The sequence below is a fragment of the Melanostigma gelatinosum genome (genome assembly GCF_949748355.1).
Source record: "Melanostigma gelatinosum genome assembly, chromosome: 24".
NCBI classification, from domain to species: domain Eukaryota; kingdom Metazoa; phylum Chordata; class Actinopteri; order Perciformes; family Zoarcidae; genus Melanostigma; species Melanostigma gelatinosum.
Window position 1 is genome coordinate 2,258,237 of NC_136657.1, and position 16,761 is coordinate 2,274,997.

The 16,761-nt window shown below is 47.3% G+C and overlaps 1 protein-coding gene across 1 annotated transcript in view; it reads right to left on the minus strand.

The window, feature by feature from the left end:
* The window catches only part of LOC306797451 (dystrophin-like), a 218,733-nt gene that overhangs the window by 75,130 nt on the left and 126,842 nt on the right, over positions 1-16,761 (minus strand). The window contains 10 exon segments of the mRNA XM_079296817.1: positions 180-290; positions 1,193-1,354; positions 6,784-6,933; positions 7,638-7,772; positions 8,500-8,682; positions 10,237-10,407; positions 10,496-10,651; positions 11,048-11,161; positions 11,280-11,391; positions 14,934-15,034. Of these exon segments, the coding sequence (XP_079152943.1) occupies positions 180-290; positions 1,193-1,354; positions 6,784-6,933; positions 7,638-7,772; positions 8,500-8,682; positions 10,237-10,407; positions 10,496-10,651; positions 11,048-11,161; positions 11,280-11,391; positions 14,934-15,034 (1,395 nt within the window).

The window sequence follows — 16,761 nt, forward strand, 5'->3', positions numbered from 1 at the left end:
GAGGGGCGAAACATCCAGCTGTATGTCTCTTTAAGGTCCTTATCATTGCTTCAGGAAAAGTGTATTGTGACCCGTACATGTTTCCTCCATCTTAGACACATTGCTAAATTTACAATATGTGTCCGTCGCTCTCTGTATCTGTGCGTTTGCACATGTGCAGACGTGAGTGTGTATTGTACCTGGGTGAGGTCCATCTGTCCCAGGACCCTCTGGGACGGCTTCTTGTCCTGGTTCTTCTTCCTCATGTCCTCCAGGGTCGCTTCATGGCCGCTCAGCTCCGACTGGATTTTCTGTCAAACATCACATCATCAAAATAACAGATTATCTTTTATGAATGACAGCCAGCCAAAGTCTCATCGAAAATTATGGTTGGAAATGTAGTCAATTTAATAAGATCTGTCTGGAACGTGAAACTAAAGCCAATGAAGCTGGAGCGGATTCATGGTGTACCTCCTTCTGCTGACCACCAGGTGGCAGGAGGCATCAAGGAGCGAGGAGAGGGCGTTCAAAAGCTTTAATAACCTCTCTCTCTCTCGCTCTCTCTCTCTCTCTCTCTCACACACGGTCTCTGTCACCACTCTCTCTTTAAATATCAAGTGCCCTGTAATCACATATGCTCATCCACACCACTCTAATCCAATCATTATCTCATACTTGTGGTCTTCAAGGCACGTGGAATTCTTTCTCTCTCTCTCTCTCTCCCTCACGTTTCAATCACTCATCCTATCCAGCGTGCCATCATTTCATGATACCGTCTGGAGGCCGTGTGTGTTTGAGAGAAAAAGAATGGAGATATGTAAAAGTTAAAGGAAGAGGATAAAAAGACAGAGTGTGTGTGTGTGTCTGCTCCTGCTGTCCGTGTCCCGGCTTAATTAGGACCACAGAGTGAGAAAAGGAGCATTTGCCATTCTATCTCGGGTTCCTTTGCATGCCCACACACACACACACACACACACACACACACACTCGGAAGCACCAATGGAAGATCTGTATGGTGTATTTCCCCCCAGCCGTCCTTCTCGTCTCCCTCTACCTGTCCACACAGTGAAGTCTGACCAGGCCAAAGGCGTGACGAAAACCTGCAATTACTGGCGGCAAACTGACATCTTTACTCTCAAATACTGCCACTTTAAAAAAATGACCACACATCTACAGGCGACTTCCGTCCGATAACTCGGTGTCTGGCGGCTACCTGAGCCTCCTGCGGTATCTGCTGGGCGTCGATGTGGTCGGCCATATACGCGCTGAGGTGGCGGTCGGTGTTGGCGAGCGAGTCCTGGATCTGCCTCAGTGTCTTGTCGTTGTCCTGGGCCCACTGGACGCTCTTCTCCAGCTCCTTCTGCCTGTGCACCGCCTGGGGAAAGAAAACACATCACACCTCATCAAACAAACCAACACATTACTATCAATACAGGGGACGGCACAGGACGGGAAACACGTCAGTAGATGGTTCCACGATTGAGCCGCCGACCCTCTAATTGAAGGACGGCCCGGCTATCCACTTAGCCACAGTCGCCAACATGACAAGACAAGACAAACACACACACTGCATGTACCCTCTTGAAGGACGGACTGCGGGGTTTCTCTCTCATGCTGCTTCTTTGTGACCAACCTCCATCGCCGCTACAAACACAAACAACCTACGGTCCTCTGACGACTGTTGGTCCGGGAACAACATCCAGCGCCTGGCAACTGCTGAAGTGTGTCCTGGTGGCTGCCTGCAAGATTAACTCGTAAACGGACCTATTACGTCATGTGTGCGTGTGTGTGTTTACAGGTGAGCATGCTAAGCTCTTGCAGGAGGATAATGACTCTAAGTTTAGCCCCGAGTGTGTCTAACCCTTGTCACACACACACACACACACACACACACACACACACACACACACACACACACACACACACACACACACACACACACACACACACACACACACACACACACAGAGCTCTCCTCATGTTACCAGTGGACGTGTCTCAGCTGATAATGTATGAAATGAGAAGTCGAGGGAGATTAAATATTTAGACAAACATTGATAACAACCTTCCCCGTGGCGATCGACTCCATTTCCCCGGCAATTGTCAGCTCATGAATACATATTCTGATTAAACACTCCCTTATTACTTATCTCTCTCTCTCTCTCTCTCTCTCTCTCTCTCTGAGTGGAAGGAGCGTGGAGTTGGTGGAGCGTGTTCGAGAGCGGTTAACACTGTTTTTTCGGTACTTTTTCGTCACTAGTCAAACGTTGGATGTGATCGTGTGTCTCACGGTGTTTGTGTGAACATTTTGCTGGTTTTGGGGTCTTTGTGAGCGGATTGCGGTCGATCAGCGCGAGCTGTCGGCTGCTAAACGCCACCATGGACATGACCGGATTAACGAGGAGACACGGCATAAAGATCCCGCCGACTTTCCCGGTTTCAGTGGAGGAATGCAGCCTGGCAGTGGGTGAGCTTGTCGGACACAGCAGCGTGAAGTCCGCTGCACGTATGAACAATGCCGTGGTGATATTTGTGGATACCATCGAAAATGCGGAAGTGGTGCTTGACAACGGGATGGAGGTGGGCGATAAATTCTGCCCCGTGTATCCTCTCAGCACGCCGGCTGTGAAGGTAACAGTGTCTAACGTCCCACCATTCATCAGGGATGAAGAAATAATCAGAGAACTATCAAAACACGGGAGGATAGTGTCTAAAGTGAGGACGGTGTCCTCTGGGTGCAGGTCTCCTCTCCTGAAGCACGTGGTGTCTCACAGGAGACAGCTGCGTTTGATCCCCAACAACAGGAGCCAGGGGCTCAACCTAGCGTTCAAAATGTGAGAGTGGACGACTTCGACTCCATCATCTATGCAACAACTGATGATTTTAAATGATTCAGTTGTGGAAAAGTGGGTCATCAGTGTCCTGAGAAAAACAGCTCTCATAAGAACCAGAACCTGAGTCCAGTCAGGAGGAGGACGCTGAGTCCAGTCAGGAGGAGGACGCTGAGTCCAGTCAGGAGGAGGATGCTGATCCAGTCAGGAGGAGGACGCTGAGTCCAGTCAGGAGGAGGACGCTGAGTCCAGTTAGGAGGAGGACGCTGATCCAGTCAGGAGGAGGACGCTGATCCAGTCAGGAGGAGGATGCTGAGTCCAGTCAGGAGGAGGACGCTGAGTCCAGTCAGGAGGAGGACGCTAATCCAGTCAGGAGGAGGATGCTGAGTCCAGTCAGGAGGAGGACGCTGATCCAGTCAGGAGGAGGACGCTGAGTCCAGTCAGGAGGAGGACGCTGATCCAGTCAGGAGGAGGATGCTGAGTCCAGTCAGGAGGAGGATGCTGAGTCCAGTCAGGAGGAGGATGCTGAGTCCAGTTAGGAGGAGGACGCTGAGTCCAGTCAGGAGGAGGATGCTGAGTCCAGTCAGGAGGAGGATGCTGAGTCCAGTCAGGAGGAGGATGCTGAGTCCAGTCAGGAGGAGGATGCTGAGTCCAGTCAGGAGGAGGATGCTGAGTCCAGTCAGGAGGAGGATGCTGAGTCCAGTCAGGAGGAGGATGCTGAGTCCAGTCAGGAGGAGGATGCTGAGTCCAGTCAGGAGGAGGATGCTGAGTCCAGTCAGGAGGAGGACGCTGAGTCCAGTCAGGAGGAGGATGCTGAGTCCAGTCAGGAGGAGGACGCTGAGTCCAGTCAGGAGGAGGATGCTGAGTCCAGTCAGGAGGAGGACGCTGAGTCCAGTCAGGAGGAGGATGCTGAGTCCAGTCAGGAGGAGGACGCTGAGTCCAGTCAGGAGGAGGACGCTGAGTCCAGTCAGGAGGAGGACGCTGAGTCCAGTCAGGAGGAGGACGCTGAGTCCAGTCAGGAGGAGGACGCTGAGTCCAGTTAGGAGGAGGACGCTGAGTCCAGTTAGGAGGAGGACGCTGAGTCCAGTCAGGAGGAGGACGCTGAGTCCAGTTAGGAGGAGGACGCTGAGTCCAGTTAGGAGGAGGACGCTGAGTCCAGTTAGGAGGAGGACGCTGATCCAGTCAGGAGGAGGATGCTGCTGCTAACAGTGAGCCCTCTAAACACGGGGATGACAGCTGTAGGAGCTCTGGAGGCTACAGCATGGAGAAGATAAAGGAGTTTCTGAAGAGGAGCAAGAACGTGAGAGGAGCCAGAGTGGAGGACTACCTCTCTGACAAAGAGAAGCTCTCCAGCTCTGCCAGATCTCACATGAGGAGCAAGGACAGAGGAGGTCTCACGAAGCAGGAAGGATATAGACTGAAAAAGATAGTTCACCAAGTGAACAAAGAACTGAACAAAGATGGAGCTCAGTGAGAGTCAGATCTCAGTCTAAAGACAATCAAAGACACGTTTATGTTTGTTGGACTTTTATTGTTGGAATGCTGTGAAGCATTCCAACTGTTGTTCTTCAAATCTTTATTGTTGGAATGCTGTGAAGCATTCCAACTACTTTTCATATTTCTAATCTTTAAACTTTTTGAATTATTAAGCTTTTTGCAATTTTTATTTTGAATGGGATTTCAATGGAGAAAATCTTCAAATCCTCTTAAACTTCTTCAACTTTCAAATCCTTCAACAATCTCATACTTCCAGCTACAGACACCATTTCAACTTTAAAATGTTGAGAAAATCCTGATATATTGCCACATTATTCAGCTTTTTGATGTATTTTAAACTTTTTGAACTGCAGCAATTTAACTTTCGAGAGAGCTAGAGGATCGCTGCGAGCAAGTGTTCTCGGCAGACAGAGATATGAGAATGCGCGGGATGGATTTATCGCCGCATGAGTTTTAAAGTGGGCCGTTGATATCATCATGACATTATGTACTTATTGTACTATCTCTGCATTTACTCGGACCCCTGCGCTCCTCAGAACTCTCTACTTGACTCTTATCACACTGTTCTTTGGTGAAGAAGTAGGAACTTTTTCTCGCTTATGTTGTCAAGGCAATCAAAATAGTGTCAATGTCAGGGGTTGCTTGCTCCACACGCAACTACAGCAACTAAAAGGAAGCCGTTATGAGACCTATCCATGGGTTTCCTTCCAAGCAAACATACATGCACATCTTTTCTGCAGACGTTGTGTCGGTAGCGGTTGCCGCTCAAAGACGCGGGTCTGAGGTTTGAAATAAGAGAAAACAACAGACGGACAAAACAATGTGTGCTGCACTGTGGCTCCCCCGCATGCGGAGAATCATTTTAATAAAGTAACTTGTGAAATAGGTTCCCTGTTGGGATACTTTATTGCGAAAACTCAGATTTTATCCATACGGTGGCATGTTCATACTATGACAGTTTTCCCACAGTGAAATTTATTAAAAATCGCAATATACAGTCAATTCACGATGTATATAATAAAATACTGATATCTTGAATAAATTGAATGGTAACTCCTGTATTATGACTGGTATTGCATATTTGTATGTATTATTAAGTTGGAGTTTTAAAGCAGAGTAAGAGCTAACTGTGTGTGTTTTTAGAAAACAGACACAACCTCATATTTCTAGAATGATGCAAAACACCTTTTCTAGAAAACTCCATTTTAGCCAGCATGTCACTTTTGCTTCTACATGGATCATGAAATCTCAAGTCTCAGGTAGCCTTAAATAAAATCCATAAAACCGGCCACGAAACCATCCAGAGATTTTACAGTTTTCTTCAAACAGCGCTGATTTAGTTAGAAAATAAATAGATTTAAAGAAATAAAAACCTCCCGTTGACACAATCCCCTCAGGTCAACAAAAGAAAGAAAGAAAGAAAAAACATTCGGGCAATGTTTGGGTCTCTGTGTGCTTTCGCTCACCATCTGTCACCATCTCTGTCTTTGCAGAGATACTCACAAACAGCCGCGTCCCGTCTCTGAGCTCCCCGTCCCCGTAATAGATGAGCAACAAACAGGGCTCAGAGCCGGCCGGCCTCACCTCGCACGCATGCCGACACACACACACCCGACCAAAGGACACCAGCTCCTGTGACGCTCTCAAACACACAGACAACGCAAACAAATACCCCCAAAAAAGTGTGTCTCTCACACGCACACACACACACACACACACAGTCTCTGATGGACAAACAAAGGGAGGCTTATCAGGCTGCAAGAAGAACATTAATCTGGTTCTATTGTGAGAGAGGATCAACCCAGTGGGCAATGACAGTGTGTCTGTCTGTGTGTGTGTGGGTGTGTGTGTTTGGGTGCAAGTGTGCCTAATCTGTCACTGAGGATCACCACAGGAGGCTGAGAAGGTATTGCTGCCGCTGATGCCGGCTTATGATGGCTAGAAGGAAGACGGAGGAGGACGTTGGGAGAGGAGGAGGAGGAGCAGGAGGAGAGCGAAGAGGTGGAGAAGAAAGTGGGAGAAATCGACGGGGTGTGAAGTGTAAGTCCTACATTTAAGAGTTTGCCTGTGACCACAAACATCATGAAAGGGTTGAGAGGAATTCAAACAAACTAAAGAACTTCCTCTTAAATGATGACTGGAACAGAGCCTTCAAACACTGAACGGACTGTCCTTGGCTGCAGCAATAACATGAATTCCTGAAGCGAGTAGAATTCTGCTGTAAAGTCCCTGAAGAGGTTTTGAAAGAAACATGTAATGCTGCTGCAGCATTATGTTGTCAGAATTATAATATATATGTATATATATACAAAAAAGTATCAGAAAAAAGTGTTATAGATGTGCTGTAGATTCAGATTATGTTCATTTTTGGTTGTCAATCCCAACGCTGGTCAAACATTGTCGTGGAGGAATATTCTAAAAGCAACCAAAGACGCAGTGTGTGTGAGTTTGTGTGAGTATACTGTGTGTGTCTTACCCTCGCCATGAGCTCATCCCACCGCGCGTTGAAAGCGTCCAGTTTCTGCTGTATTATTTCATCCAGAACGCCTCCGTCCATCAGCGTCTGGGCCAGCTCCCGGATCTGGTTCCGGTTGTCCTCCGGGTGTCGCAGAAGAACCTCTAGACTCTGACAACACCAACACAAACAACGCCATCAATCACACTCGACCGTACCACTTTTGAATTTTCTGCAGTGGAGAATTCCAGCTTCAACTCATAGCGGAAGAAAGGGAGATATTCTGAGTTCAAGTGAAACCACAGAAAAATAGGCCTTTTGGTGGCGCTGCCTTCTTACACACAGACTGACACTGTTTTTGTTTGGTGGTGAGGAGTATATTGAAAACGATGCAGGATACGAGTGTTAGCTGGTGACATGTAGAGGCTAATTATCCCTTGCTAGTCTGACCTCAGTACTTCTCACATCTCCACAAATACAGCTGAGTGGGCAATTATGTGCATTGTTCTGTACAAAGTTAAATGAAAGCATGCATCCTGGTGTAGCGGCTTTAAGCTTTGTGTTTAATCTCACCAGATCCCTGGATGAAACATCTAAGGCAGCCTGCAAAAGCACAGTTTAAGCTAATTAACAGGTTGTGGTTAACACAGGAGCAAATTGAACATTGGAACAATGGATTCACTTCTTTTTTTTTTCTGTGTGTGTGTCCTACATAAGGTCAACATCCTCAGACGGCACACTGAATCCATCTTGATGTCCTCCATCATGAAATTCATCTCTTTCATATTTTCTGAAGTACCTTGCATCAAAACTATACCGAGGACAAAAAGCTCTCTGTAACTTGCAGCTCGTCTTATTCACCAACTCATACTCACATCCAGGGCCTCCTGCAGCTCCTCGGCTCCTCCTTGGAGGTTTTCCGTCTCGTCCAGCTTCTGCTCCAGCTGGTCCAGGAAGGCGTTCTCCTGCTCCAGGTAGGAGAGCAACTCACACCAACATGCCCACACCTCCTGCAGGGCATAATAATAATAATACACACAGAACCATCAGCAGGCATAGACAGAGGCAGGGATTAGTGAATGGATCAATACAAAAACAACAGATGAGCAGTTTGACATTTGATGTGTTCGAGGGACGACAGCAGCAGACAAATGGTGAGAGCAGAATAGTGCCATCTCAACTTCCTCTTGCCGTTTTATCTTTCCTCATTCAGCATTGCTGTATTGGCCGTCATATCATTATATGTTCCACGTCAACATGTTTGATGGTTAGTTTCCAGCTGCAGATGAGCAGCAGGCGCCTCATTGAACTGGCTTCAGAAAGAGGCAGATTTCACACAAACAAACGAGTGCAAAGCACTCCTTGGTGAAAAACACAGTTATCTTCTGCCGTTCATCGGTCAATAACCATTACACAGAGTGCAAAAGCCATGATCTGTGGGTTCAAAATCAATTGCACATTGAAACGGCCAATAACATTAAATAATTGAATGCGATTAAACTATACTGCATCATTTATGTTTAAAAGTTGCATTGGAACTGATCCCTTGTTTCTTTATGTAAGTATTTTAGTAAGGCCTTGGCCTTGAAATCACATGTAAGGCTGTTTTTGTAAATACACAGCCTCTCCTCTTTCCCCTCTCTTAAAAGTTCCAATTGCATTTTCTCTTTACCAAGCATGCCATGGTCATCCAATCAACACCACATGATCACAGACAAGACAGAGAATAGTCCATACCTCCAGGGTTTTACATTTCCCATCCAGCCGGTTACACAGGCGCTGGTAGTTTGCCGTTAGCACATCCAATTCGGACCGCAGGGCATCATGGGCCGTGGGCGGAGCCTTGGCGATGAAACTGTTGACACTGTCAGTCAGGAGTTTGACCTTTAGCTCCTTGGAGTGGACCTCCTCCTGAGCCCTCTGATAGAGAGATAATAAATGAATAAGTGACGAGTTGAACAGGTCGTTGGAGACACTTTGGGACCTCCGGTTCGGCTGATTTAGTTTGTGCGCGTCAACAAGCCTCGTCATGTCGATAAAACTCTCAAAAGTCATCTGGACGGTGAGAGGAGAGAGAGAAAGGTGGCGGGAGAATGAAAGAAGAGAGGGAGGGCTTAATGGATGGAGGGATGGAAATGATTCAATGTGTCGTCTGTTGACAAAGCCACCGTGTGTAAAGAGACAGAGAGAGACGGAGAGAGCAAGTAAGCCAACGAATCAATGAATGACGGAGTGCAGCTAATGCTTTCCCAAACGAGGGAGGGAAGGAGGGAGGAACAGGAGACGGGGGGATTAAAAGAATATGCGAGTGAACAGTTTCTTTTAAGCTTGGAGCAGAAAGGAGGGAGCAGAGGAAGATTAGCAAGAGTGAAATCTATTTTTCATTTTCACTCTCAAGGTCGCTTTTTTGGGAGCTTGGGTGAATGGAAGGGGACTACTATTGCCAAGGCTTTTGGGTAAATCACAAAGCAAATGCATTTACATCACAAATACATCGCATTAAAGTTATGAAAGCTCAAATAAATAAAAAAGGCGCAGCAGAGAAAAGGAGAACTTATGCAATTTGATAGAAAATTGAGGAATGGAGGGAATGAGAGTGACACAAAGCTGTGGGTGAGGGTACGGGAAGACGATAAAAGAGAGGGCGAGAGAGAGAGGCAGGAAGAGAGCTGGTTTTTAACTTCAACAATGGAAAGAGACGGGGGCGTTATCGACCTGGAATTAACCAGGATCAAGAGAGTCAGTCGGATCGGGCCTCCACTGTGAATACAGAGAAGACCGAGATCAGGGTCTGCCTGAGAAATCCAACCAGGAACCCAACATAGAAGGAAAAAGTCACACAATGGAAATATAGATTGAGTGAAACAAATGGTTTCACTTTTTACAGACAGAAGAAATACCTTTAACTGTACAACTATTCAGTCAGTTCATCTCAATTAGTTTTTGTGCCTTTTCCATTGGAAATCTATCTATGCCTGTAAATCATTGAACATAAAGAATAATTCTCAGCTCGAAAAGTCCATCGAAAAATATGATGGTCTAAATATAGGCATCGATGAGATACTGTGTGAAACCACAGTTGAACAGTTGTCCTCTGCGTCTGAAAGAGTGCACCTACATGTGCCAGGGTATCAGTGAAAGTCGTAATCTTTATGTTTTTATGAAATATATCGCAGAGAAAGGCTGAATTAACGTTTCATAACAAAGCCAAAAGAATAATTACCCTCCCCCCTTTCCCCTGCTGATCATTGTCGTACAGTCCCTTAAAGAACCAATTTCACAATTTGAATGTGTGAATAACTTTATAAGTCATCAAAAATATTAATGTTTCATTTTTTGACCCTGGTGTTATAGGTGGAGTTGTGTGGTATGGATGTATTATATATAAGTAGCCGCTATAACACATCACAACTATGAGGACCAAAACTTTGAATCAAAGCAGCAATAGGCTGTAAGTCCGGTTGAAGCGCATACCTTGAGCTCCTCCACGGCCTTGCGTAGCTCCTCTGGTGTCTTGTATGTGAAATCTCTCTCCAGGTAGTCTTCCTCAGCCTGGTTGATCCACTCCTGCATCTCCTGCATCTCCTTCCTCAGAGCCATGGTCTTATCGAGGCCACCTTTCAGAGCGGACTTCTTAGCGTAGGCCTAGACGGAGGAGAGGAAAACAAACACTCAGTGTTGTACGGACCATGAAGGCAGGGAATCACACACCCTCTGGATGAAGGTTACACACCTGTTTGCAGACGTTCTCCCACTGGCCGTTGAGCTCGTCCAGTTCCTTCTGGATGTAGATGGCAAACGGTGGCTCGGCCTCTTTCTTCAGGTACAGGCCCACTTCATTTATGCCGTTGACACTGGGTTGGATGGTGTGGATGTCGTTCACCAGAGCCTGTCAGAATGCAGGACCGTGGCAACACAGGTAGAAATATGACTGTGAATATTTAAGACTGGTGTATTTTGGTCTTAATGAGATATCTGCAGTTCAATTTCTTTAGAAGTAGTCATGAAAAGGGTGTTTTTCTGCAAATTTCCAATTTCCTTTCCATTTCCTAGAGGGATATCTTATAGACTCTTGGATATTTTATGAACTCTAAGAGTCATTTGATGAATTATCAGGGGCCTTATCCCAAGAACATGTTGCTTCTATCCACTCAGTATAAGCCATTCTCAACCTGCGTTGGGATTGGGTAAGTGCTGGGGACCTTGAGGTGATCACCCAAGCCAGACCAGCCGGACCAAAAGATCTTGAACCTTGAAGTAACGTCAAGATGCATGGCTTCCTCACCGTGCACTGCTCTAACTGTTTCTCCAGAGCTTCAGAGTCTCCCAGTGCTGGCCATTCCTCGTTCAGGAACACATCCACATCTGCCATCCACTTCTTCAAAGTCTTGACGTCATTCTGGCAGTGAGACAAAAACGGGTATTGAAATGAAGACATTTCCACCAACAGATCAAGTCCGGTGATTATTAAACTTCCTCTCAAAGCAACATCTGGTAATCCCTGTGATCGGTCTCACCTCAAACTGCAACAGCTTGGCCATGAGCTCTTGGAGTCTCTGGGCGTTGTCCGTCAGCGTGGTGCCAAGTCGTCTCCAACGTGCCATGATGGACTCCATCTCGATGCGATACCTACAGAAAATAACAGAAGCTTATTAGCTTGTGACACGGCGTATTTCTTTACCGATGCATTGCTAATTCACGCCATATCAGTTAGAGCGTTTCGCTCTGGCTAACTAGACTAAGCTAATACTCTGATTGTGTCCATTGATTGTTGTAAACATTATGGCCATATCAGTGGCGGATATCAGTTAGCAGAGTGCCCTCGCTCAGGCTAACTGGTAGCACATCAAGAGTTACAGCAACTGTCCAAGTGAAGAGTGTCCTCGCTCCCCTCTCACTGTACGGACTGTGTTCTTTTTGTCCGTTTTTCACAGTAGCAGAGTGCTCTCGCTCAGGCTAACTGGTGGGACACCAATATCTGCAGCAACTATCCAAGTGAAGAGTGTCCTCGCTCCCCTCTCACTATAAGGACTGTTTTCCTGACCTGTTTCCACAGTGGCAGAGTGCTCTCGCTCAAGCTAACTGGTGGGACACCAATATCTGCAGCAACTAGCTTAGTGAAGAGAGTGTCCTCACTCCCCTCTCACTGGAAGGACTGTTTTCTTTGGGTCTGTTTCCACAGTAGCAGAATGCTCTCGCTCAGGCTAACTGGTGGGTCACCAATATCCGCAGCAGCTGGCCAAGTGAAGAGTGTCCGAAGGATCACTCTCCTCTGACTGCCCCCTGCCTGTTCTCTCAACATTCAGCAGAGCGCTCCCGCTCAGACTGATTTGGAATTCCGCATCAACTAGTGGGACAAGGGTTCCACCAGAATCGCGGCCATGTTAAACTCTCCCGGCTGTAGGACCTGTATAGCTCCTCTTCTGAGGCAGGGCCTCTCGGAGAACCCAGGCAGGACCTGCGGCATCACGCCTTGAGCAGTAAGGTCTGCTAGGCTGGCCGAAGTGGAACACCTGATGCGTGAGGTCTACCTCCCCCTGTCAGGGCAGCTGAATCCAGCCCAACCTACCCTGGTCATTTGTATGGCACTTGCACGCCTGGCATACACAGCAGCTGGAACATCCACCTGTGAGTGCCTTCTTCAGGTGCCTTCCCACCCTCACCACCTTTTCTGTTCCTCCCTCCGAGGAATATCTGAGGGAGTTGCGTGCATGGTGGAGACACCAGGGCTCTCTCCCGCCTTACATCAGACCATGCAGGAGGTGGCAAATCTGGCCTTGCACGTATGCCAGCCAGTTAGACGACTATTGCGTCCATCATAGTTTCCCCTGAGGAGACTCTGAGGCCCGATGCCAGGTGCCCTCGACCCAATGTCGGGTCAAAGATGACCTGCTATGCCAGAGCTTATGACACAGCAGCGCTGTGCACCGTATCGACAACTCCCTCTCCCACCTCATGCTTTCCCTCGCAGATTCTCTGCAGCAGGCTACTTCGACGCTTCCACTCAGTGATGCTTCATTGCAGGCGTTTGCGCTCATGTCGAGGGAACTTGGACGCATGATGTCCACCCTGGTTCAGACTCGCCGCCAGGTTTGGCTGGCGCAGTCGCCCCTATCTGAGACATGTAGGAGGACCCTCCGTACTGTCCCAGTGGAACCTGGTGAGCTGTTCGAGTCAGCTGCTATACGGGCGCTTCAGCGAACTGTTAGAGCTAGCCAGGCCAGGCAGCAGTTCTCTGGTCTTTGCAGGGACATGCCTGCACCCCCAGACCTAGGGGTCCCAGGCCGTTTTGGCCCCACAAGGCCGTTTTCTCAGCCTCCAGCTTACCCTAATATAATTACCCTCGGCGTCCTGCTGAGAGGCCGGACCGCTACCTATACAACCCTACCTACGTCCCCCCCCCCCCCCCCCCCCCGGCAGGGGGGCCAGGAGATGTCCAAGGGATTTCCAAGGGAGAGTGGTTCACGTCTATCGACGCCTATTCCCATGTTCCCATGGTGCATCACCACAGGCAGGTTCTACATTTCGCCTTTTAAGGCCACCACTTTCAGTCCTGGGTGCTTTCATTCGGACTCTCCCATCTTCCGATGGGTGTTCACAAGGTGTGTTACTGCTGTCCTTTCCCCCTGCAATCACAGGGCGTGAACATACTGCCGTACTTAGACGACTGGCTGACCTAGGCGCCACAGGACACTGCTCGCCTTCTCTCACGTGGCCCGGTGGGCCTCAAGGTGCACATGGAGAGGAGCTACCTGAGCCCTTCTCAGAGCATAACCTTCATTAGTGTGGCCCTATGAGGGCCTGTCTGTCGCCCCAGCATGTGGACAACAACCCCCACAACCTCTCCCCCTTCCGAGGGGGCAGACAGTTGCCCTACATTCTTTTCTCCGACTATTGGGTGAACTGACAAGCTGCCTCAACTGTCGTTCCCTTGGGTTTGCAGATGGCTGAACTGCCTTCACTTGGATGCCAAGTGGCACAGATACAGGGCAATAATATTATCAAGACAGTGCCTATTCACTATCCCCATGGAGGGAGTGCATATCTGGCAAACAGTGTCCCAGGAGGTTCCATTCCACCAGGAGATGGTCACAACAGATACCTGCCTCTCAAGGTGCAGTGTGACAGAACAGGACAGCCTGGGGGCAGTTGTCTGCTGAAAGACTGCAGGGGCAGGTCCAGGTTCTAGAGCTAGCGCTCAAGCACTTCCTTCCATATTTGAAGGGAAAGCATGTGCTTGTCCGGTGGACAGCACCTCTGCTGTGATTTCCCATAAACTATCAATGGGGCACCCTCCACACCAAGGGCTAGCCTGAGAGGTGTGCCTGTGGAGGATATATGTGCTGCGGCCTCATTGGCATCACCGAGCACATTCACCAAACACTACAGAGTTAACGTTGCCACCCTTCACCCACTGGGGAGGGTTCTTTGGCCAATTTTCTCTGCCGGAGCTATACGAGGTAGTTACTGTGCTTCCTCGTGACTCTTTTGGTATAAGTCATCCAGTGTGAAGCACTGCCTCTGGCGGTCAGTAAGGATGAAATAGAACGAAAGTTACGAATGTAACTACGGTTCTATGAATCCTGGATGACCTCCAGAGTTCTTGGTCACTCGGAATCCCGTGAACTCGCGAGAAGATTCCATAGGACTGAGCTCAGGATGACACCGGAAGTTATAGACGACGGGGGTCATCTGAGGTCACATGTGACTTTGTTGACATAAATATTCGACCTGCGCATGCGCGAGACGGAAGATATCCAGTGTGAAGCACTGCCTCTGGCGGTCATCCAGGATTCATAGAACCGTAGTTACATTCGTAACTTTCGTTTCCTCTCAAATCTTACTCAGTGAATTGAGGGTTTATTTCAACCAACCCAGAGTTGGTGACTGTTGGAACAGTGGAAAAGACAAAGAAAAAGGGTTTTGATTCGTTGTATTTTGTGTGTCACGTTCGAGTGGAACGTTTTGACGATCAGATCGGTAAATTACTGTTATTTGAAGGGAGTCTGGTGGCTTTGAGGACAGCATATTAACTGTATGTTTTGAACACGAAGAAAGTACAACAACAATCTGAATCGTTGTTGATTTTATCTATTGTATTCACTTCAACACGCTTCATATTGCATTGCACCAGAATCAGTGGGAAAGGGGCTTTATTTTCTATTTCTTACTTTTGGCAGATGTCTGGTGGAGCTTTCTGGAAGACCTGCTCCACGGCTGAGGTCAGGTAGTCCACTTCCCCTTGGTGCTCAGCCAGAGCCACCTGGAGGGCCTTGAGGGGTTGAAAGAGAGACACAGTAGAAATAAGGCTGCGGCAGGCTGGATGGTCGGGGGAAGTATACAGAGAAGAAGTACAAATCAGAAGAGCTTGGAGGTTGTGTACGCAATGGGAGGAGCTCCAGATGCAGACTGTAGTGCTGAACTGTCTGTCATAAAAAATGAGAAAAGAAAGAATTCAGAAAATCTCATTTGGCCAAAACAAAATAAGTAAATAAATTGCAATTACTAGGAAATGTAAAAGACATTATTGTTTGCCTCTTTTTGCATGTGTGAAGATCTATTGGAGAGATTTTTCATGAAGTGAATTTTTGCCTTTGATACTGTAGCATGTTCACCACATGTAGCCAGCCTCGTAATGTGTGTGTTGATGTGTTGGCCTAGCGCCCAACACATCAATCCTCATGCCCGTAAGTAGAAACTCACAATCCACATGTGATTTATCGGATATCCGTCTATCTTGTGTGCTCGCATACTTCATGTAAATGTCATGAAGCCATGCTTTGGGCCAAAAAAAATCATTTTAATAGCTTGTCTGTCACATCACACAGTATTGAGCCGGGTAAAATGGGAGAGTGAAGGATGATGAAATGAAAGCCTTTTCACACTATCGGCTTTCGCTTACCCTGCTGTGCAGGATGAATGACAAGTGGATAGGTGAGGGAATTCCCGGTGAACTTTTGCTGGGTTGCAGTGGAACATTTTGGGCAAGAAAGCCTCCGTTCACACCAAGGTGACTCAGAGGCTTAGCTTAGCTTAGCTTAGCTCAAGCCCAGCCATCCGTCAGGACATCCGTCAGCTACTATGGCTTACCCACAATCCATCTGCTGCAACAATGAATCCCAAGCAAGGAGGCAACATAGACTATTTATACTCTAAGTTATTCGCTTTTTTCCTTTCTTTTCTCCTCCTCCAGCACATGGACAAGCCTCCTTCTATAACTGACTCCCACGTTCACTTTTGAGATGAGTGAGTCCCCTTATTAGAGATCAACAAGAAAGGTGAAAAGGTGATGTGTCACAACGCAAAAATCATACAAAATAGTATAATAGTCCCTGTGAGTTTGAAACATTCCTACTCAGCCAATACGGGAACCTAATTCTAGGAAGCTTAAACTATTTGGTAGAGCTCGCCTTGTATAAAATCTAACTTTCAGAGGCATTGTCACCATTAAACTTAAGATCAAGACTGAATTTCTTCTCCTACTCTTTGACGTCCACTATAACTATACATTAAGACAATATATAATTCTGTATCTTTTGATAAATAAATGCCTTTATTGTTAAAATACCATACAGTCCACCACTACTCACTTCTCACTATCTCACTGCAGCAAAATCACAAATCAATCATAAGATGTAAGAACACTTAACTTATAGGTGATTGAATGCTGCAATCGGGTCTTTAATAACTTCTTCCAGTAGCCGTGGATGATATCATTAATCATCTGTCACTTACTTCAAACAATCGGGGCTGTTTTTCATTTTTAGTTCCCACTCGACAGGAGCGCTCCTTATTTTAATGAATGAAGTAACTATAGTGAGAGGTGATACTATCACCTGGGTGAAGCGTTGACGACCACACGCGTGTGTGTGTACACACACACACGAGCGGAAGTCTCAATGAGTGACGAGAGGGAGAGTGTTGTGCTGACAATTAACGACAACTCATTAGTATGCAGAAGGAATTCTTAATTATTATCTACAATCCACTTTAATTGAT